The sequence below is a fragment of the Oncorhynchus tshawytscha genome, linkage group LG03 (assembly GCF_018296145.1).
Source record: "Oncorhynchus tshawytscha isolate Ot180627B linkage group LG03, Otsh_v2.0, whole genome shotgun sequence".
In the NCBI taxonomy this organism is placed as follows: Eukaryota; Metazoa; Chordata; class Actinopteri; order Salmoniformes; family Salmonidae; genus Oncorhynchus; species Oncorhynchus tshawytscha.
In genome coordinates, this window is record NC_056431.1 from 21753421 (window position 1) to 21776768 (window position 23348).

The window sequence follows — 23348 nt, forward strand, 5'->3', positions numbered from 1 at the left end:
CAACAAAGTTTAGAAGCCTTTATTCCAAAGAGAAGGAACCCTTGCCCCTGTAGAAGAGCCCTTTAGAACCGGTTTTCTATATGTAATACAGCTTTATTTTTAGGCTAATATGAATAGGCCTATTATGCCCATTTGAAACACCAGGCGGAGATGTTTCTCAAATTTCAATGACTCTTTATATAAGGATCATACTGGTACTATCCAGTCCAGCATGTGTATTTCCTTGAAAGTAGGTTAAAGCATACTGTAGGCTACACCGGACACGTACTGGGCTCACTCAAACTTCGCGACAATGCTTATTATTATCACAAAGTTGAGTAAGTCTACATTCAAATATATCATCTAACTTAACTTGTATGATTTGAATGTTCATTATTGTGCTCGGAATAGCCTATACGGTGCCGGAGTTTTTTTTAACGGTACCGGTTATGCTGAGTAAGGCCTGCCAAGCTATTTCTGAACTTTGTAGACATGTTGCGCGCAGAAGCCCGATAATTGTTCACCGATAATACGGTCACGGAGGAAAGGTGAAAACTGTATGGGGTTAGTTATCATAGTCTTTGATAATGCTGTCTAGAGTAGCCCATTTTAGCATATTAAAATTGAATCATTGAATCGAAGTTTATACATTTTCACAGCGGGGGTCTCAGTCTGCATCGAATAGCCTAAACAGGCCTATTTATTTGTTTTTTGGCTAGAACCACGGAGTTACCACAAGTCGCGAAGAAAACAGGAGCTGCCTCCACTATTCCAGCCTCATCAAATCACCTATGCTTAGTCTAATACAGTGACAACTAAAAGATATCAAAACAATTTAGTCCAATTAACGTGTGTAAAATATCATGTGGCTGTCAATGGTTCGGATTTCTGTGTGCTCGTGCAAGTAGAAAACGACATGTTGACTCACCCTACTTGTAGATAAACACCAATGCCATCATCCTCTCTTTCACGTTGATGAAACAGTCTATCACTCTGTCAAACAGTACACTGTTTGCAGTACTTATGATACTTTTTCAATTAATTCATGTTCAATTCCAGCTTGTGTAAGCCGAGGTCATAAAATAACACGTTTAAAAGGTGTCTTTCTTAAAACAATGTCTATGAACTTGGGTGGCAGTCAGAATTGCAATGAATGGTGTTATGCTAATTATGCTGTATCAATAAATGGTATAGCCTGGGGCTCCCAGAAAGCCTGAAAAAAAGTAAATAGCCTGCTAGATAAATCAATTACGGAATCCAATATTGGAGAGATATTCCATGCCGAAACCTTTTGTTAGCTAAGCTAAATATTGAATAAATGATGAATAGTTTGATAAAGCATAGCCTAAACGGAACATTAAAAAAATGTATGTAGTCCGTGCAGAATAGCCTGTATTTCGTGGGGTAGTACTAAATAAAATGTTTGCCTGCCTTAAACTCGTAGTTTTAACACGACTTCAATTTTGCCAGGTGAATCATCGACATCATTTATGATTATCACATTTTTGAAGATTAATGGTTAATTCAGCTTAATCGTTATCCTATTTAGTGTGTGTAATTGGACAAATATAAGCTATTATAGGACTTTTGTATTTCTATTAGCCTGTGCTATTTCTCTTGACCTGTTTTTTTTATGTTTAGATAAGGCGCGTGTAACTCCAATAACGCGTGACATGCCATTTACAATTCCAATAGTTAGTAGCCTAGTAAAGAAAAAAGACCTGTCCTCAGACATCACAAGGTCCATAACGCAACTCATACTCTACAAAAACGTAGCGTTTTATTTTTCTTGGCGTTATTTGGCAGTAGATTATTAATGTGTAAGCATTTAACGGCTGATGAATTTAACTATGCCAACATCATATTCCCCAGGCCCCTATTTACGTTTTCCCAACGTCACGATAATGATTCATAATTACTGTTTTTATTTACCCCACAGGTGGATCATTGCAGCATGCTCAGGAAAGTGGGTTAATCTACAAATAACTCGTCTGTGTGTGCACATGTTTGCTTAGATCATGGATTGGCATTGACCATGGCAGGTTAACCCAGATGATAAATAGATTAAATGTCTTTATATTATGGCTCCTCAGCAGATATGCAGCACAGTATCTGGACTGATCATTACCCTGAGAAAACATCACATCAAGCTGAGTGTGACAGTTTTGTAAGGCCTATCCCTAGCAAAACAGAGAGAATAAAAGGACTCAACAGCTACAGGACACCAGGAGTGCCTGTTACTTGTGCTAATCTACCCGTGCGAAGTGTCTGAAAGCCCTGAGGATCATCGAGTTATCTCTGGTCATGTTAAGAAAAATGCTCAAGTGGATGATTTCTACACTCATGGGACTGACCAGAGATCTACCTGCCCAGGTTGTGTCTCTACAGTGGTGAAGAAAATGTATGAGTCCTCAAGGGGATCACCAATCTGAAATGGGGGTGATAGCAGCACCCAGCAAATCCATATCTGCCTTTGAACCAGAGACCAACTCTGGAAAAGATGCTGAGGCAGTCCATCCCCGACCATCATACTCTCGATCGAGCTCTGGTTCCAAAGAAAGGCCCAGCAACAATGGATGGGGTAACTGGGTACAAGAGAGGTGCAAAATGGAACATTGCTACCTACAGAAGAGATGAAGAGGCCCCAAATCTTAAATTAACCGTGGCTCAAAGTCAGGAGTTGAAAGGCCTCCCACTTCCCGTTACCCAGCGACTTCCTGTTACCCAGTGTGTGAGTGAACTTGCAGCTCGTCAACAAATTAAAATGACCTTTTACAGAAGAAGAGGGGCTGGGATGGAGCATGTGACATATACTGGTATGTATTTTTCCTTTCACTTGCATTGTTACGTGTTTGCAGTAGCGGTGCGAGAGTAAAAATCACTGGGGAAGCCAAGCCATGTGTTGTGATACTTGCGCTGTTTACTCTATAACCTGTTAGTTCATATGCCTTGCGACCGTGATATATAGGCCTAAGGCCGAGACAATAAGAAGACCGTGGCAGAAAAAAATTCAAACACCTTTGTTTCATCACAAGACCAGAGAGCAACCTCTGTCCGGGGAAGTCCACAAAGCAAGCATTTTGCAAATAACAAACAGTTACATGATCTAGAGCATGGTCAAGCAAGTTAATGTTTCAGAAATTGTCTAACCACTAAACTATTGATTTAGAACCACGGAGAGTTACAAGTCGCAAAGAAAACAGGAGCTGCATCCACTATTCCAGCACCATTTCAACTTCAACCTCATCAAATCACCTATGCTTAGTCTAATACAGTGACAACTAAAATGTATCAAAAAACAACTTAGTCCAATTAACGTAAGCTAAATATCATGTGGCTGTCCATGGTTCGGATTTCTGTGTGCTCGTGCAAGTAGAAAAAGACATGTTGACTCACCCTACTTGTAGAGAAACACCAATGAAATCATCCTCTCTTTCACGTTGATGTAACAGTCTATCACTCTGTCAAACAGTACACTGTGTTTGCAGTACTTACGATACTTTTTCAATCCATACATGTTCTATTCCAGCTTGTGTTGGAATCAATAACACTGAACAAAATAGGTGCTTTTTGGTTATTGTTACAATGAAAACAAACAAAATAATCATAATGTCCTGTGTTTCCAGTGTTTCTTCAGTTCTTAATCATCACTGCACGAATTCAAGACTCTAATGGTGAGCTCTGCCTTTTTATCCGTTTGCTCTTTAAATGTTTTGAGATTATTTTTTGCAATGAAAAGCTCTATACATTCTGATGTGTGTTTAGATTGATAGAGCAGCCAGTCATGTAATGAGCTCAACTTGACTGACACACATGCAGGAAGTGGAACACTCGCTCTCAGGAACACTCCTGTAAGTGAGGCTGTGTGATCAGTTGAAACTAGTAGTGTCATTCTCTCACTCCCTCTGTTTCACCCTCTCCCTATGTCTCTTTCCCACCCTGTATGAGATATGTACTGCTTTAAACAACCACAGATTTTTTGTTGTGTGGCATTTTACTATTATTTTCAAATCCATCAATAAAAATGTCATGGAGATTTTAAAGTTAAATCCATCTATATGGTCAAACTTCTGAGGAAAACGTAATATTCCAAGTGTTCATTTTAATGTTCCTACTTGCTGCCTTTGTGTTCATCCATGCTTCCTTTTCGTGTTACCTCAGGAAGCTGTTCAGCCTGCAATGACGACGGATGTGCAAAAGTGCAGACAATATATGGATCGAATGACACCATAGTGTATCAGAGAAGTAACCCCATCGAAAACCTCACAAGTTGTTCCACCACCTCTGCACCACCTCCTCAGAGTCAGAGTTGTGTTTTGTGTCTTGCTGATATCAGAGATATAACCCTCTTTTGCTCAGACAGCTGGGAAGCAGCTGGGCCGCTCGACTGGGAGGTTGATGGCATCCGATTGAAAAACATCTTTATGGTTGGTAAGTATAACATATGGCTAAAATCGGACTCAATAGTGAATTAAAGCAAATGTGACAAAACAGGTTTTGATATAACATCACTATTCAACTGTCAGGATGGGAAATGTATCTTCACAGTTGCATATTGGCTTTTGTTTTTTAAAATGTGATTTGTTATTCTAGAAATGAGTAATTTAAATACCCTTCCCTCGATTGATGTTTATAATCATGAACTGTTTTAAATGACAGACTGCCCAGCCATGAAGACTGATCGTGTAACAGGTAAACATCTTAAAACATTGGTGTTAGAAAATAGAAAATTATATTCACCTAAAGATCAATACCATATTTCTAAATCAAATATGATTTTGTATCCCCTAAGACCTTATCCCTGGTGATATTTCTGGTACCCTCAACCCTGGTGGAATTGCCGTTATTGGTATGTATCCATGTACCAGTAGTGTTTTTTTTTAAAAATATACTTTTGGTGTTTTGTGTAACTTGAATAAACACCAATTACCTGTTGTTGTTTTTTGATACTAGAGTTGGGAATGTCAAGACCAAAATATATTTTGTAGTTTTTTTTAAAGTATGAAAATAAAAAGTCAGCAAAAAAAGAAACGTCCTCTCACTGTCAACTGCGTTTATTTATGTCTAAATATTTGTCTGAACATAAGATTCAACAACTGAGACAAACTGATCAAGTTCCACAGACATGTGACTAACAGACATGGAATAATGTGTCCCTGAACAAAGGGGGGTCAAAATCAAAAGTAACAGTCAGTATCTGGTGTGGCCACCCTCTGCATTAAGTACTGCAGTGCATCTCCTCCGATAGACTGCACCAGATTTGCCAGTTCTTACTGTGAGATGTTACCCCACTCTTCCACCAAGGCACCTGCAAGTTCCCAGACATTTCTGGGGGGAATGGCCCTAGCCCTCACCCTCCGATCTAACGGGTCCCAGACGTGCTCAATGGGATTGAGATCCGGGCTCTTCGCTGGCCATGACAGAACACGGTGATGTCTGGTGAGGACCTGCCTTACAAACAGGCCTACAAGCCCTCAGTCCAGCTTCTCTCAGCCTATTGTGGACAGTCTGAGCACTGATGGAGGGATTGTGCGTTCCTGGTGTAACTCGGGCAGTTGTTGCCGCCACCCTGTACCTGTCCCGTAGGTGTGATGTTCAGATGTACCGATCCTGTGCAGGTGTTGTTACACGTGGTCTGCCACTGCGAGGATGATCAGCTGTCCATCCGGTCTCCCTGAAGTGCTGTCTTTTCCATCTCACAGTACAGACATTGCAATTTATTGCCCTGGCCACATCTGCGGTCCTCATGCCTCCTTGCAGCATGCCTAAGGCACATTCACGCAGATGAGCAGGGACCCTGGGCATCATTCTTTTGGTGTTTTTCAGTCAGTAGAAATGCCTCTTCAGTGTCCTAATTGCCTACCGTCTGTAAGCTGTCTTAATGACCGTTCCACAGGTTCATTAATTGTGTATGGTTTATTGAACAAGCATGGGAAACTGTGTTTAAACCCCTTACAATGAAGATCTGTGAAGTTATTTGGATTTTTACAAATTCTTTGAAAGACAGCAAAAAAAGAAACAACCTAAAACAAGCTGAGTTTGTTTATCCATAGTGGTCTGCTGTGCTGGGATTGGCATCGTGTCAGTGTCAATCTGTTTCTATTATCGCAAGATTGAACGGTATGTACACAATTTAAAATTAAAAGTTTAAAGGGTCCTCTTATCCAGATTTTATGACCTCTTTAAAACAGATGAAATGATATCAAGTTATAATTAGGAAGGCTATTCTCTATTTTATATCATAATCCAACCACAACATTCTATACAATAAAATGCTAATGTATTTATTAAAACAGCAACAACCAATAAAATTGCTAAACTTATGGCTTAATGTTATTTTCTCTCTCCCCTTTTGTGTTTTTACAGCGATTGTCAAGAGAGGAGGTAGGTTTGGTCAAATTTGTCCCCCACCCCTCAGGTGATGGGTAAGACAGCTATTAACAAACACACGTTTATTCTTATTGGCCTAAGTAAGGGTTTTGATCCATTTTAATTTCTTTCTATAGGCCTGAAGCTCTGTAGATGACAAAAGTATGAGGAACATGCAGTGGAGCATTTGGGAGAGGAACAGTGAAGCATTCTACATTTTCAAACAAACATGTCTTATGAGTTGTTAACACTAGTAGAAACTACAATTGTATTGTTTGTGCTGGACACTTCTATAAGGGGTAAAAGGTTACAATGACAGTGCATGCCTTTAGAAACATTTTCTTTCCTATATGTTTTCCATATGCTTACCTACAGTTGAAGTCGGAAGTTGACCTACACCTTATCCAAATACATTTAAACTCAGTTTTTCACAATTCCATGACATTTAATCCTAGTAAAAATTCCCTGCCTTAGGTCAGTTAGGATCACCACTATTTTAAGAATGATGCTGAATGAAGAATAAAGTGATCATGTAAATTGAGCTGGGTGCATTTTAAACCCTGTCATTTGTAGTTCTAGACAACTGCCCACAGGGAGAGATGCAGTCTAGAGGCATGGTGGATCCTGTTTGCTGTTTGATGGGAGCACATGGCTAATAAAGTTTGAGAGCTGTAATGGTAATAATTCTAAAGACCGTCACCTGCCTTTTGTGCTGCACTGCTTTCCGTTTCTTTGTGTTTCCAATTTTAACTATGTTTTTAAAAGTAAACAGTGATTGATAAGAAGAATAGTAAAGAAATCACAAAAGAATATTCTGGAACTTGTGATTGCAAACAGTTTTTGTGGATAAAACCATGCTTGTCTTTTTTAAATTTAACAGGGAGTCACATTGAGATTACAATCTCTTTTACAAGAGAGCCCTGTACACATTACAATAAAAACATAATATTAAAACAATATAATTCAGCACACAATTAACAAAAATAAACATTTAATAAAAACAATCACATTTAACTACATAGAGGTCCTCAATCAATAATTTAAACTGCCTGAGTGGCACCATCACATCTAGCTGCAGTGAACTCTTTCTATTGGTCCACAAATTAGGGGCAAAAACCAAACACGATTTTCCCAGATCTGTGGAGACTGAAGGGATCTGTAGTGCTGTCCATTCCTGTGAACGGGTTTGATAACTTATAATTCTTATCTTAATTAATGAAGTTATATACGGAGGGAGTTTCTTTAAGATTACTTGGTAAAGAACTAAAAGAGAATGCAGAGCTCTTCTTACAGACAGAGCGGTCCATCACACATTTTATACAGACTACAATGATGAGTCCTAAAATTGTCCCCTGTGATAAAATGTATTGCGGAAGGGTTTTAAAACAGAGGTTGCCGCATGCATGTAAACAATTTCACCTAAATCCAATACAGGGAGAGGTGTTGTTTGAACAATCTTTCTCCTATTTTTAATACTAAGGCATGATTTATTTCGATATAAAAAGAACAATCTTGGATCTTAGCTTCTTAGTCAGATTTTTTATATGCATTACAAAGGATAACTTGTCATCAATCCAGACACCCAGATACTTATATTGAGAAACAAGCTCAATTTGTGCTCCATTTATAGCGCGCATATGCAGGTCCTTAGGGTCAACATTTCGTGACCTAGAGACCAGCATGAGCTTGGTTGACTTGTATTTAACACTAATGTAAGGTCTGTAAGTGATTTCTGAATTGAATCAAAGTCATGTTGAAGTTCACGAATGGCCTGCTGCACTGAGGTGGCACAGGAATACAAAACTGTGTCATCTGCATAGAGATGAATGCTAAAAGAATTAAGTGTTTCCTATTAATTAATATACAAAGTTAACAATAATGGACCCAAAATCAAACCCTGAGGAACACGTTTTTGAATCAAGAAATTCTGATTTAACCCCATCGATCAAGATGGCCTGAGTTCTGTCACTAAGATAATTCTAAAACCGCAAACAGTCTCTATATCCCAGGCCTACTCTTGATAATTTCTTCAGCAAAACAGAATGATCAACAGTGTCAACTGCCTTTGACAGATCAATAAACAAGGCAGCACAGCTCTTTTTAGCATCGAAGACATTGACAAGATCATTAACAACTAGCGTGGTTGCTGTGGTAGTACTATGCCCAGGCCTAAACCCAGATTAATATAAACCAATACAATTATCAGATCAAAAGGAACAAAGTTGTACATGAACCAAGGATTCAAGAATTTTAGCTAAACAATGAGTCTTGAAGTGGGGCAATAGTTGTCAAGATCTTTTGTGTCCCCACCGTTATGGAGTGCCAGCACATATGCAGATTGACAAGCTTTTGGAATACTTCCTGATAACAATGTTAAATTAAAAATGTGGTCTACTGAGCCAGCAATAAGGGGTGCTGCACATTTAAGCAGACAAGGCTCCAAATGATCAGCCCCTGTGGATTATTTTGGGGTCTAATGTTAACAAAGCATCTAGAACTTATTTATCAGTGAATTTCCGAAACGAGAACTCCTGACTAGCATTTTCAGTATCATTCAATAAACTTTCACCATCTACATCCAAACTACTCTTTTCAAGAGCTGGCTTGAAAATACATTCAAATATAAAGCCTGCAGAGATAAAACTGTGATTAAATGCATTAATGATATCAATTTCGTCAGTAATAGGGACATAATCTAAATTCATTTATTGGGGAGAGAAGAGGAGATTACAACCCATCAGTGAATTAACAGCTTTCCAAAATGGAGCTTGGTTCCCTGTACATTCAGATATCTGATTATTATGTTAATACACTTGCTTCTTTTTATTTTTTATTTAAAAAAAACTAATTTTACACAGATTTCTCAACTGCCTAAAAGACTGCAAGTCTGGGCCCGAGTCTGTGAATCTAGCTTTGGCCTAGGCAGCATCTCTGTTTTATAGAACTTAAGATCGCTCTGGACTGAACCAAGGGCAAGATCGATTCTGTATTCACATTTTTTAAAGGGAGCATGTTGAAATTGAAAACATTTGAGAAGTGGTTCAGAGCCAAGTCTGGGTCAGGTATAGATGCAATACAATCAAAGTCACCAAAATAAAAGGTCAAAAATAAAAGGCCTGCTCATTGAAATGTATCTTGTTGATAAAACGAGGTTTGGATCGAAGCATCCGTATATCCCTGACACATGCAATGGGACAGTGGTCACTAATATCCAAAGGAAATACCCCACTCCCAGCATATTTCTCTGGAGTATTTGTAAATATGAGATCAAAGTCGAAGATTCTTTGTGTAAATAGCAACACCACCACCTTTGCCTTTCCTACCAGCCCTGAACACATTGTAACCATCCGTAGCAACATCAGAGTCCAGGGTTTTATTAGTTAATCAGGTCTCAGATACAATATAAATATCAGGGTCTGCCTGTGAGGCCCAGATCTTGACATGATCAATTTTAGGTAATAAACTACAAATATTAAACATGTAAAAATGTCAAACCTTTTCTGCATTTAAAATCATATGGATTCTATACTTTGAGATTTCAGGACAGGATACTCAAAGATTGGATTATACCTATTAGGAAAACAGCAGGAATAGCAATGACATTTCTCCAGTTAGCACCATTTGGCATGTCACCACTTTCAGACACAACATGTGGAACTCTCACAGTGACCAATGAGGAGATGGTAAAAACTGACTTACATGTAATGCTAATATTGTCCTCATGTCTATTTAGTTGACCAACAACGTTCCCAATGTTTGATGACAACAGCCAGGAGCCATTTTCACCCAGGTGAATTCCGTCTTTCACAATAAATCTATCAAAGCTGTCCTTTGTGTTCGGTCTCTGCTTCACACTGCATGCTCAACCCAGATCCAAAATAACCTGTTGCTTTACACCCTGAGACATACATGTATACCGACATTCATTTGTTGAGGTGTCTGCTTTCTAACCCCAACTATGTGTCCTATATTACAGTAGGCATATGCACCTTCTGTGGAAGGTTGTGAATTGATTTACTATTGAATCAAATCTGACAAAAGTAAAACTAAATTATTGGACTGCCAATATTTTGTCACCATCTATGTAGCCAGGCCTACTGAGAAAACTTCATAGTGTGAAACCAGAATAATTGTCTCCTATGTTATGCATCTGGATTACATTATTATTATTATTATTATTATGTTCATTGCATTGAAAGGGACCTCTTATCTTTCATATCTGATAGTGATGTGAAAAAGCCGAACCAGCTAAACTAAAAATGTACTTCATGGGTAAGCATCTGTATGAAGGGGATTGAGGAATCCCAATCAAAACAACCGAGGTAAAGCCAGATTCAGGTTGGATATTCAACGGATATTTGTCTGTAGTTTTCCTTACGTTCACAAACAGCAGTTAGGGGCCGTCAACATAGTGACAAATCTAATTTATCAAATTTCAATAGCTCTTTAACCATTACTCCTAAAACTGGTTGTAGCTAACCGAATGGCATAGACACACATTGCACACACTTTTTGTTGTTGTTGATTTACATCTTGTACTATTTTAAATTATTTAAATAGCGAGACATCCAATGCAGTAACGCGACCGATCCCGGAGAGGCTTGCGGGAGCCCCGGGGAGAGTACTCTTTTCTTTGTGAAGGGCATCACGCCCTGGAATTGGTTTGCCCTGAGAGAGAGGGGTCCAAGCCCTGGAAAGCCTTGTGGTTTTGGCTGCGTCCGGTGGGCTCTCCCTGGCCCTTGAAAATCCAGGGGAGATGGTGTAAATCTCACACTGGGCCGTACCCATATTCGCAGCAGGTCTCCAAGGTAAACAGCCTCTGGCATGTTATAACAATGTAGGTAAGGGAAGTTGGCAAAAAAGATCCGGGATAAGAATTGGCTCTAAGGGCTGGGTCAGTCGGGGGTGCGAAGCGGGGCTGGGGGAGCAGTTGCTCTGTCGCCCTCCTCTCATCACTATTAGAAGTTCGTTGTGCGGCCCATCTCGCAGTCTCTCGTGCGTGGTCTCGCAAGGGGCTGCATGCGGGGGTTCGTCGGAGGGCCAAAGGCGGACCTTTTTTTTTTGGGGGGGGTCCAGCAGTTGGCGGCCCTTCTACGGTGCTCGCCGGCCCCACACATTGAAGGTGGGGAGGTCTCCTCTATGCTCACTAGACTTGAGGCAGAGACTAAACCCATTGGCCCCGCAGTGATAGGGCATTTCATGGATCTGGCTCATGCCCTATGAAGTGGGGAGAGGCATCTCCAGCTTGTCTGGGGAGGGAGGCCTACATCTGATGTGGGTAGTGCCGCTAGATACTGCAATGGGTATTTGGTTCTCAAGCCTATAAGTATTGCACTGGCACTTGATGTCAATTGGGTGTAAAAACACAGTTAAAGTCTGCTGAAGGTTAGTAGCGGCAACTGATGTCCAGTTTGTAAGACAGAAAATGTCTCTGATGATACCACAGGGCGTGACTCTAATGACATTTGGTGTATTTGCTTGGCTGAGAAGCCTATGGTGCGAAGCTACCATCTGTGGGATTATGACTGAATGCCTCTAAGTCAGAATCCCCTTAAATGTAACAATACCATAGCACAGCGGATCTTCGGTTGGCCCGGAATAACCTGCCTCTTTTGGCAGGCGAGTAGAGCCGTCCGTGACAGGGTTGGGGTGCGGACGGATGAGTTGTTGCCCCTCTCCTGATGCACACCGCATGTTTGTGGGGAACCTGGTGCTAAATCACTCGTAGACAACCTGATTCCGGGTCAGGGTTCCATCAGTCAGGCCCAGAAGTGTGGCCCAGAAGTTAATTGACATCATGCCAGGGCAGATTGCAGAGGTATTGGAGAAGGGTCAACACTGCAAATATTGACTCTTGGCATCAACTTCATGTTATTGTTAATAAAAGCCTTTGACACTTATGGAATGCTTGTAATTATACTTCAGCACTCCATAGTAACATCTGACAAAAATATGTAAAGACTGCAGCAAACTTGAAAAATTTATATTTGTGTCATTCAAAACTTTTGGCCACGACTGTACATTCTGAATTGTGTTTAAAGTCAGGTCACATGACCAAGGACTATTGAAATGTGAATGTTTAAATTCATGTAAAATCTTGAGATGAAAATGGACAAACTAAAGGGTGTGCAACATAGAAGGGTAGCCAGTAGACATTCTGCACCTTGTTTGAGTCCAGTAGGTCACATGACCAAGGAGCTGTTGAAATAATAAAAGTTTAAAAAATGAATGTAAAACTACATGAGATGAAAATAGACAAACTAAAGGGTGTACAATGTGTAGGCCCACTGAGTGTACATTCTGAACCTCGTTTGAGTCACATGACCAACACAATTCAACTTGGAATACAAAATGGTGCTCACATTTCCACATGTTTATTAGCTTTGCAAGGCAAATTAATAATGTCCAAATTGTGAAAATAAGACCTCTGCAATGTTGTGTGTGCAATTTTTCCAACATCATGACACTTATCTGGAGTGTGGCTCAAGTGGTTTGAAAGCGCGATTATTGAATATCCAACCTGAAACTATCTTTACCTCGGTATCAAAACAAATGTGAACCGTGTAGGATACCATCGCCAAGGATATTCAGAGTGAAAACTGTGTAAAACGAATTTTCTTCAAAGAAAATGAAACAGTTGAAGTCCACAACTCAAACTCAAATAGAAATTGAAACCCACAATTGAAAGCCCTGGCAATACTGGCATTTCACGCATAGGGTTATACTTATAAACAAACCATCCTCATAAAACAGTGTTTGACTAGGCACTGAGCTTGAGATCACCACATTGCTGCTGCTTAGCATACAGGCGAAACAAAAAAAACTAGTTTCGAGCTAGGCCATACCAACTATCGCTACCGGTAGTTTGAGGTGGAATGGGTGTATCCCAGGTCACGTTCAAATGTAGATTATCAATGCAGAGAGCGATAAACTAAATAAACTGTAATAAAACCTTTTTTTATTTTTTATTCCAACATATTTCACATTCAAATCCTAGGGCTAGCCATTGGAAACGAATATTAGTTTCCAATGGCTAGCCCTAGGATTCGCATCAAAAGTCCCACCCCCCCCAATTGTGCCAGAGGCTTGGCAATCTCACCTGTCTGGTCCGCCTCCTACTCGCATACCTACGCCGTGAGACAAAATGTCGGAAGGCCTACCTAGTTAAGAAAAAAAAACAATACATGCTTGGGGTTCTACAAGGTTTCTAATGGCATTTATGCAGGCCTTGAATTAATTACTATACATGGTTTTTACATTAAGGTTTTTAAATTGAGACTTCTCTAAAATATACTCACTTCGGATCGAAAGATGTTCCTGATTTTCGTCGTGACCGTCCTTATGTCAACAGGTAGGGAGAGGAAATGCAATGTTTTTCGAGAAGGGAGGGTCAGGGCACAATTTAATCAATAAGTTAGTTACTGGTTTGTGTATTTCTTAATAAACGTCTTCTTTTGTGCTCAATTGTATTTTTTATTTTTCATCGTTAGAGGTGACCTGGATCTCTGGAGTTCGTTGTTTTGTCAGGTGTTGATCACCAAATGGCTACATCTGTATTAATTTGAACATGTATAAATGCTATATCCGTTGGCATCATCACGTGCCCGAAATACTATGTTTATGTATTTTTTACAGTTTTGTGTAGGCTTTGTAAAATCACCACCGTATAAGTAATATTGAGTGTTTTTCCTATAGAAAGAAAATGTATAACGTTAATAATAGTCCTATGTATTTTTGTGATTCACTAGTTAAATCACAGATATCCAGCTCTCCAGTGGTGGGCAACAATCTATATTTACATGTCAGAATACAGTAAACTAAGGTTTACTAGACACTTTCATTTTAATGCCTGAATCATAGTCAATGCCTTTTCTTTTCTTTTTTTACTTTCAGATGAAGTATTCATCATATCATAATATGTTTGACTCCTGACATTGTTTTGTGCACACACATGGCCTGGAATAAGGTGAAGGGGTGTGATTTTGATAATATCACATCAACGATACTAGTCAGACTACCTCCCTACTCCAAATATGATATGAAACTGTAGTTCAACAGATTAGTCTATCTAGCAGGAATTCCACAGTGATGCTACCTTTTTGACAATTGAAGAGCAGTGAAGCAATCTTAGCAAGTTGAAGTTTCTGATGGAGCCAAGTAACACCTAATATGTTCATGCCAAATGCCAATGTCTGCCTTATACATTTGATACCATTTTACCCCCTATGAAATGTATAATTCAGTCAAAGCTGAACTATTACAGCATTTAGGGCTAGGCTATTACTTAAATGTAGAGTTTTGTTGATGGAACATGCACAGCTTAAGGTCTTGGTGACTCATTGCATCTATTCTCTATGATACCAGTCTTTAGTTATGACATATCGTTGTGACTGTCACTTGCAGACTGGTCAGCTTCCTGCTACACCCAGAGTACCTTCACTCTCACAGAGCTGCTGAATTACAAATTAGAAAATGTAGCAAATAATGTACTCACGAGAAAAGTACACTGCCTTCAGTTAACAACAAACACTTTCTTGCACACTGTTATGGGTGGTGAAGATATCTATCTCTACCTGCATGCATTGAGATAAACTATCCTCTTTAAACACTCCAATTCTCTCTCCAGGCTCCACCATGGCCATCTCTGTCCAGTGTCCTGTCAAGAGGTACGTGGTCATCCTGTTCCAGCCGGTCACGCTCACCTGCAACTTCCAGACATCTTCCACGCAGCCGCCCGTCATCACTTGGAGGTACAAGTCCTACTGCAGGGACCCCATCCAGGCAGCCCTGAACCCCAGCAGCGCTGACAACATCCTGTCCCAGAACAACCCTAACTACAACGCCAACATTGAGTGTGCCGACAACATGCGGACAGTGCGCATCGTGGCCTCCAAGCAGGGCAGTGCTGTCACTCTGGGCGAGGAGTACCAGGGGCGAAAAGTCAGCATCTTGAACAGTGAGTTTGACTTTTTGTGATTTCAAATGTGATGTGTGTGAGGGGGGCAAGCGCACCGGTGTGTGCGCGTATGTATGCCTGTCTCTCTCTGTCTGCGTGTTACTTCCATTACAAGGCTCCTATATCAGAGTGAGTCTTGTCTGTTGCCAGTGTCCCCTCCTCAAACCCACCCTACTTATCTCTTTAGACGCAGACCTGAACCTTGCCCAGACGGCGTGGGGAGACAGCGGCGTGTACGTGTGCTCTGTGGTGTCTTCTCAGGACCTGACAGGGAACAGCGAGGACTACACTGAGCTCATAGTGCTGGGTGAGTGGCTCCTATCCTCACAGACCCTTTTTAGAGCACCCCTGACCTGCTGTCATCTTCCACCTGTCCACCACCACCCCGCCTCCATTTCCACCAAGTCATATACTACCTCTCCTCACAGAACTGCTGTCCTATGAGGAACAATCACTCGTTTTCTCTGTGCTAGTTTCCCCTTAGTTCTCTTGGGTTTATTTGTTGAGTTAGCTGGACACCATGTGGAGCAACACAAAATCTAATAGCAGTAGCAATCAAATGTAAAAGATCTTGAAAAGCCAAATCCAATTTTCAGGCAGTTCCACAATTTCCAAATTTGCTATTTGACTCCGGATTCTGTATAAATGAGACGGCACCCATCAAGGCTCAGTGAAGTTTCTCCGGAAGGATCCATGACTTCTATTTTGAAGTGATTCATGAATCATGAACCACTTAGCAGGGACTTCCAAGAAGGACAAGTTGTTGTGAGGGAGACTCAAGAGGGCAAAAGTGTAGTCATTTATTAGAAAGATAGTTGGGGCTTTTTAAAATAATTGTGGCTTTCTTTCTTTCACAGACAGAAAGTCAAATACCACTGATCTCCTGCCTGAGATTGACTTACTGGTTATGGAAGGTACTTTCCAGTTTGCCCATTAAAACCAGTAGAGCTCAACCCTAGCCTAAGAGCCCTGTTTTTTAGTAAACTAGGTCACTGTTTAGGTTCAGTTTCAGGAGAATGACATTTGGCCTGAACCCTCTTGCAAATACCTCACAGCTTTGAATGAGACGACATGTGGTCAATGTGGTTAGAAAATATAGAGTCAAAGAAGCAGCCTCCCTTGAGAAAGGTCGACAAAACTACGGTCTTGCTGGTTTGATTGATCAAGCCTGGTTGACTTTAACAAGCTTGTTGGTGCTTTTATCAAGGTAGTTCGTGCAACGATTTTGTCTGTACTGAATCAAGCCTTTGTTGTCTATTTTTAAACATTACAGCACCTTCAAGGTCTAACTTTAGAATGAGGAACCACATTGCTTAACATCTCAAAATGTGCACTGACAGACAGCTAAAAAGCTACCAAAAAACACCTCTTTAAAATATTTTTTTTTAGGGAAGTCCCCTCACAACAACTCAAACAATGGATAATTAACCCTTGAAATATAAAATTAGTTGGTTGCATTGGTTAAAAAGTTATATTCAACTGTAAAATTTTTCCTCTCCTTCATGGTCGAGACCACAAAACTCTCAGCAGAACATCATGATAGCCCTAAAAGCTGTGACATTGTTGTAATATGGGGCCACTCAGCACATAGCTCTGGTCTGTTTTGTGTTGACTCAAACCGCAAAAGAACTCTTCAGTCAGACTGCAGCCTATGACATTTATAGGAAATGTGTGGTTGAATATATCTTTCAGTATAGTGGCATGTATTGTTTTTCTTTCCCGTGCAGCTAGCTCCCTCATCTGACAGAATGACTCACTGAACCCATTGTTTGAAAAAAATGAAAACCGAAACCTGTGTTATCTGGTTTCTCTGATGTCTGAAATGAACCTCTCGTGTAGATGCTCCATTGTTTACTGCTTGTCCTTGTGACTTTTCACACTACTCATACTGTAGCCTTGCATACTAGACCGACCATTGGACTAGCCAAGCTACAGGTTCTAATACAAATGTTTATTTTTCGATACTAGGGCTCTGTTCTCCAGTGTTCTTGATAGACTAGTAAATTGTCACTTTCTTGTCCACATTTTTGAAGAAGTTAGCTTTGTCAAGTTGGCTTTTTGAACAATGGAAGTCCTCTACTTCTCTGGTTTAAACAGAGCCACAGGAAACCCAGAACTGCATGAACAAGTGCTATGTAAATACAGAAACGTTAATATTCAACCACGCTGATAGTTACCCAGAGAACGCAGAGGAGATGTTTCATTTTGACTGAATGGCACACACATTAGCTTGCCTATACATACATAATTATAATCTCCCCCCCCCTACTCTTTCTCTCTTCCCCCTCTACTCTTTCTCTGTATACAGACTGGTTGTTGGTAGTACTGGTAGTGTTTGGCTTCCTGCTGCTGTTGCTCCTCATAGCAATCTGTTGGTGCCAGTGCTGCCCCCACACCTGCTGCTGCTACATCCGCTGCCCCTGCTGCCCAGAGAAATGCTGCTGCCCTCGGGCATGTAAGTACCACCCTCCACACCTACTTGTCCCTTTTCCACTTGGCACAGAGCATCCTGCTTCGATGCCACTTTCATTTTAGTATGCCCATTCCATTCAACCAAACTCCTTTTTCTCATTTAGTTTCACGTTGTGAATTTGTGACCCTGGCACTGTTTACCTTTCATTTGCCATTCTCATGTACATATTGTTTATACACTATGTGCTGCTACTCTTATCTTCTTGGGGCTCCCGAGTGGCTCAGTGGTCTAAGGCACTGCATCTCAGTGCTAGAGGAGTCACTACAGACCCTGGTTCGATTCCAGGCAGTATCACAACCAGCCATGATTGGGAGTCCCATAGAGTGGCGCACAATTGATCCAGTGTCGTCCGGGTTAGGGTTTGGCCGGGGTAGGCCACCATTGTAAATAACAATTTGTTCTTAACTAACTTGCCTAGTTAAATAAAGGTTAAATCAAAATAAATAAAATACAATTCATAGAAAGACTTAAGGTTTTGCTCACGCACAACACACTGGCAAATGAAGTAAGTTCTCCAGAATATGTATTTACAGTATGCCACCTAACTACAACGTCAATGTGTCGTAACACTGTGAACTCACTCCTCTCAATTCAGTGTACGAAGCAGGCAAGGCGGTGAAGTCAGGCATCCCCAGCAACTACGCCCCCACGCTCTACGCTCCCAGCATGTACGCCCAGCCACCCTACGGAGGGGTCCTGCAACAGCCCGGCATACCCATGCTGCCCTTACCCCAGGGAATGGGCGGCCCCCCACTACACCCCAACGGCTACGGACGGGACTACGACGGAGCCAGCTCGGGTAACTACAGCCCCTCTCCAGTTTTAACATGACAATTAGCTTGATAAAAGCAAGGACTTGATGCGCAACTTTTTTTTCCCTCTGTGGGCTAATCCCAGTATTGCACATTTTCGCAGCAATGTGGTTTTCAATGCTGGTGTGAGGAACCTTTTGATAATCTCTGTTTTTGTTTTCTGCTTGTAGTTGGACATGGCTCCCAGGTGCCTTTGCTGCATGACCAGGACAGTGGCGCAGGAGACCAAAGTGAGTGGTTAAAATGCTTAGTACAAATTCTCAGTCTGTTTGTTTGATTATTTGTGATAATACAAAAGTCTAACCAGAGCTACAGCTCCGCTCCCGAATCATCTCGGGGGCTGAAAAATGTCAGAATATTTCATCGTGTCACCAGGGTTGGGCTCATTACCATTTCCGTTCAGTCAATTCACAAATTAAACTGATATTCCCATTCAAATTTTCCACATTGCTTTTCAAATGAATTTTAGTTTACGAAGCAAACAACCTTTTTTTGTTTACTTGAAATGGAATTGAGACCAACCCTGCTTGTCACAATCTCTCATGATTTACTCCCTTCTCAGCTCGGAGTGGCTACCGTATCCAGGTGGACCCAGATGGGAATGCAACGCGGGCCATCTACTACATGGAGAGACAGCTAGCCAACCTGGACCCCACCCGGTCTGGTGACGCCGCTGGGAATTACAACCGCTGTGAGTCTTACACCTACACATAAACACAGCCATGTCAACTGTACTGTACTGCAGAGTTCGGGGCCTGTAATCACAAAGAGCCTCAGTAGGAGTAGGAGTGCTGTTCTAGGATCAGTTCAATGTTGTGTTTTGTGGGTGTTGTTCAAGTGAAAGGGGGAAGTGTTTGTTCATTTCACATGGAGCCTTCAACTGGCTTCATCAACTTTAATGTGTTGTAATGTTAATGTGATAGGGCTTTTTTAACTCTGACTTGCACTTTATCTCTCTCACTGTCTTTCTTGTGCGTTTCTCCATCCTCTTCCTTTTTCCTTCTCCCCCCCATCTCTCTCTCTCTCTCTCTCTCTCTCTCTCTCTCTCAGTGGATGGGGGATGAGCGAGGAGGTGAGCTCCTTACACGATGACCCACGGGGCCGTGGCGGTGGACGCTCCCAGGCCCCGCCCCTCGCCACCGTGTACGACCAGGACGAGGCCATGAGCACCATCAGCAGCGTGTCCATGCACGGCCAGCGGGGGCGTGACGACTACCCGCGGCGAGGAGGTGGGCCCTCCCCCCACCTGGGGGCCCACGGGCGTGCCCGCTCCATGGACAACCTTGATGACATCGCCCGCCGAGACCGCTACCCCAGAGACCCCCGGGATCCCCGCGACGACTACCCTCCCCACCGCCACGACGGAGGACGAGCCAGAGAAAGGAGAGGGTGAGGTTCTTATTTGGCGCCTCTCTCACTCTTTCTCCTTCTAGTGCATGAGCCTTACTTCTCAAAGGTCAAATCTGCAGAAGATAATGATTCGACCCAGTTGTTTACCCAGTGGTTTTTTTCTCCCCTCAGCTCGGATGATGACTTTAGCAGCCGCGGTGGCTATGACCGCGGCCGTGACTTTGACAACCGCAGACGGCGTGAGCCCTCCCCTGACGACCGTCGCCGCGGAGGCAGCCCGGTCAGTGGTCTCCAGGGGAGACGCAGCCGTAGCCGTGACGACCTGATGGACATCGAACGTGATCGGGAGCGCGGTGGCGGCCGTGGTGGTGGGCGGGATGCCTACGATGATAGCTTTCTGCGGGAAGCCATGGAGAAGAAGCGTCTAGGTGAGCAGCAGAGGGCGAGGAGCCGCGAGCGCCTGGACAGCAACAGCGAACGCTCGGACCGAGGCAGGGCCCCCCGCGGACCCCCTCCACTACCCATGTCCCCGCCTTCCAACTACCCCGACCGTCGCTACGACGACAACTACCCAGCCCCTCACCCGCCTCCCTACATTAGCGATGACGAGAGCTTGACGTCCTCCAAGAAGAGCAACCTACGCAAGGTCAGTCAGTCATCACAGGGTTCTGCATATGGGCGTTGAGCATTCAGGGTGCCACTCAAGGCCACAGCGTTATTTACTGCATTGCCATAATGCCTTATTGATTGTTTCTTTCATAGAACTACTTTCATCAACATAGTTAAAGGGATACTTCAGGATTTTGGCAATGAAGCCCTTTATCTACTTCCCCAGCGTCCGATGAACTCGTGGATGCCGTTTTTATGTCTCTGCGTCTCTCTTGAAGCAAAAGCTAGCATGCTGTTCCCCATAGCATTCCAGTCATTACGCTAATGCTAGTGAAAACTTGTGAAGGGACTGTTCACAAAAAGGGAGCCTATATCTTAGAGACGAGAGAAGAGTTCCACTCTCGGATTCGTAGAGGCTACAGCGAGTTCCTCTGACTCTTGGGAAGTAGAAAGGGCTCCAAAATCCCGAAGTATCCCTTTATTGCTAGTTACCAAAAAAAGTCTAATCATATTTAGCAGAAGAAAATATATATCCAGATCCTAGTTTTGCCAGAATTGTGGTGGCATGTTTTAGCAGGTTTTTCTCATATGTATGCTTGTTGTCTCTAGACTGACAGTAATGCTTATAGTACAGTACTAGGCCAACTCATTCTGTTTGTTTCAACTCTCTTTCTTTTCTTTTCAGAATGGAGCCGTGAGTCGGGAGAGCCTGGTGGTGTGAGACGTTCAGTATCCCCCAGCGTAACTGATCTGTCCCGTAGCACAATTACTAGTCGTCTATGTCAATAGTACTAATGTTGCAAACTTGATACCGTGATTTTATTTTCAATATCTAAACTCAGATATCAAAATTTGATGCTGGATATTTATGTACAAATGACCTTATTGGGGGTAATTTAGTAATTGTGTGCTTCATATTTACTGAAAACATTGTCAGCCTTATGTCCTCTCAATTATTTTTAATGTACAGAATAGCTCTAACTGAAGCACTAAGTGTAGTGTGTGGTTGAACATACCAAGGCTTAATTAAAGTAGCCTACACTGGAATTGCAATAGCCAAAGTAAACCAAAAATGGTTTTCATTCACTCTTTTTAACCATTCATTTTCACCTTACAGTCATCTTACAGTCAATGTGAGTAACCCGGAGCTTTAAGATTGTAAAGCAAGTATTAATTTGAACTTTTAATGATTTACTGTGAGAAGTCATGGATTTTTAAAATGAAAATTAGATCATGCTGTACATTTTAAAATGGAATAGATTTTATTAGGGCGGGAGGTAGCCTTGCGGTTAAGAGCGTTGGGCCACTAACCGAAAGGTCGCTGGTTCAAATCGCCGAGCCAACTAAGTAAAAAATCTGCCGATGTGCCCTTGAGCAAGGCACTTAACCCTAATTGCTCTGGATAAGAGCCTCTACTAAATGACTAAAATCAAATAATAGCCATGTTATTTTTACATTGTTTATCATCGTATTTAGAGTTTTGGATTAGTTTTAACTGTCTGTCCAGCAATGATATTTGTCATGAATAATGTCAGCCATAGGCAGATTATATTTGTTCATTTTAAACATTTTTTTTATTATTGCTATGAAAAATGTACTTACTGCATTGTTGTACAGTCTACTTGTCATACCCACTGTCCGTACTGTGTTGACTGATTTACAACACGCGTAAATTTACAATAAAGCTTTTTCAAAATGCTCAGGGTTTGTTTCTATATAAAAATACAGTCTATGGGGAAAACTTCTACTTAAGTCAAATATTCACTTAGTCATGCGTTGATGTCAATTGGAAACCGGGTGAAAATTCTATAATAGGCTCTGACATGCTGTTCTAGGGAGGTACCACCGGATGTCACTGTCTTGTTTCTGTGGCATGAAGAAGAGCTGTTCGCTGAGGGAGTATCATTTAGGGAATGCTGTATAACATACAGAATGCACACTAGTATTTCAGTATTTGTTTTTGTCTTTATGGGTATCTACTATTTCCACCACATGAACATCATAACCATACTTTCTTTCCTATTTCCATAGATTTTACTCTAAAGGCCTTTCACGTTGCTTGTTCAATCTCCATGTTCAATGTCTGCCAATATGTAGACGTGATGGATGTGCTGTAACACTGGGTCTGACTGAATGGTGGCCTCTGTTTATACCTGTTATTGAAATGTGTTCAGGAATTTAATTGTTAACAAATTTTGCTATGACAAGTCATGAGGATTGGTACTGTATAAGGTAAGAGCCCAGCTGCCACCTGCTTGGTACATCATCTCTGCCAGCACACCAGATTTTGCTGTGTCACCCTGTTTTTGGATAGATCTAATGATATGAAAGCAAATATGCAAACTAAGAGGTATATAGATAATTACAAACCGTGTGGTTCGATCCCTTTATGCTGATTGGCTGAAAGCCGTGCTATATATTGAAATGTTCCACAAAGAGGGCCCAACTATCTTTAAATCAATGTTATTCATTCACTACAACCTGCCTGACACTACAATTAAATGATGTTGCCTATATAAAGACAGTGGTTTATGTTTGACAGATTTATCTTAAGGGTATGAATACATATTAAAAGTAATACAACTGATACAGAATTGTGTTTTTCCTTTGTTTTCTTTGATTGATTCAACAATGGAGAGAGAGAGAAGGAGAAAATGAGAGCGGGAGGGAGTAGGAGAGAAGGCAGATGCCATAGGAGAGGAGGACTTGCTGGTTCCTATCTGCTGGGCATTAGAGCTCTTCACTGGGTGCATATCAACTGATGAGGTAAGAGCCATACCACATGTATGGGACTTGTGTT

The 23348-nt window shown here is 41.6% G+C and overlaps 1 protein-coding gene across 1 annotated transcript; it reads left to right on the forward strand.

Annotated features, from left to right (window-relative positions):
- Positions 1-205: 205 nt before the first annotated feature.
- On the forward strand, positions 206-22246 carry LOC112231108 (lipolysis-stimulated lipoprotein receptor-like). The gene is made up of 14 exons (XM_042312266.1): positions 206-317; positions 1919-2795; positions 3606-3653; positions 4141-4410; positions 4639-4671; positions 14975-15304; positions 15492-15611; positions 17613-17759; positions 18373-18576; positions 18760-18819; positions 19152-19284; positions 19640-19978; positions 20111-20585; positions 21234-22246. The coding sequence occupies exons 2-14, from the start codon at positions 2480-2482 to the stop codon at positions 21267-21269; spliced, it is 2511 nt and encodes an 836-aa protein (XP_042168200.1). The 5' UTR covers positions 206-317; positions 1919-2479; the 3' UTR covers positions 21270-22246.
- Positions 22247-23348: the final 1102 nt, after the last annotated feature.

Excerpts from the sequence above, each read along its gene's own strand:
- LOC112231108 (XM_042312266.1), top strand. The coding sequence starts at position 2,480 with ATGCTGAGGCAGTCCATCCCCGACCATCATACTCTCGATCGAGCTCTG. Across the intron at positions 15,612-17,612 it reads CACTGAGCTCATAGTGCTGG|ACTGGTTGTTGGTAGTACTG; the intron begins GTGAGTGGCTCC and ends CTCTGTATACAG. Across the intron at positions 18,577-18,759 it reads CTACGACGGAGCCAGCTCGG|TTGGACATGGCTCCCAGGTG; the intron begins GTAACTACAGCC and ends TTCTGCTTGTAG.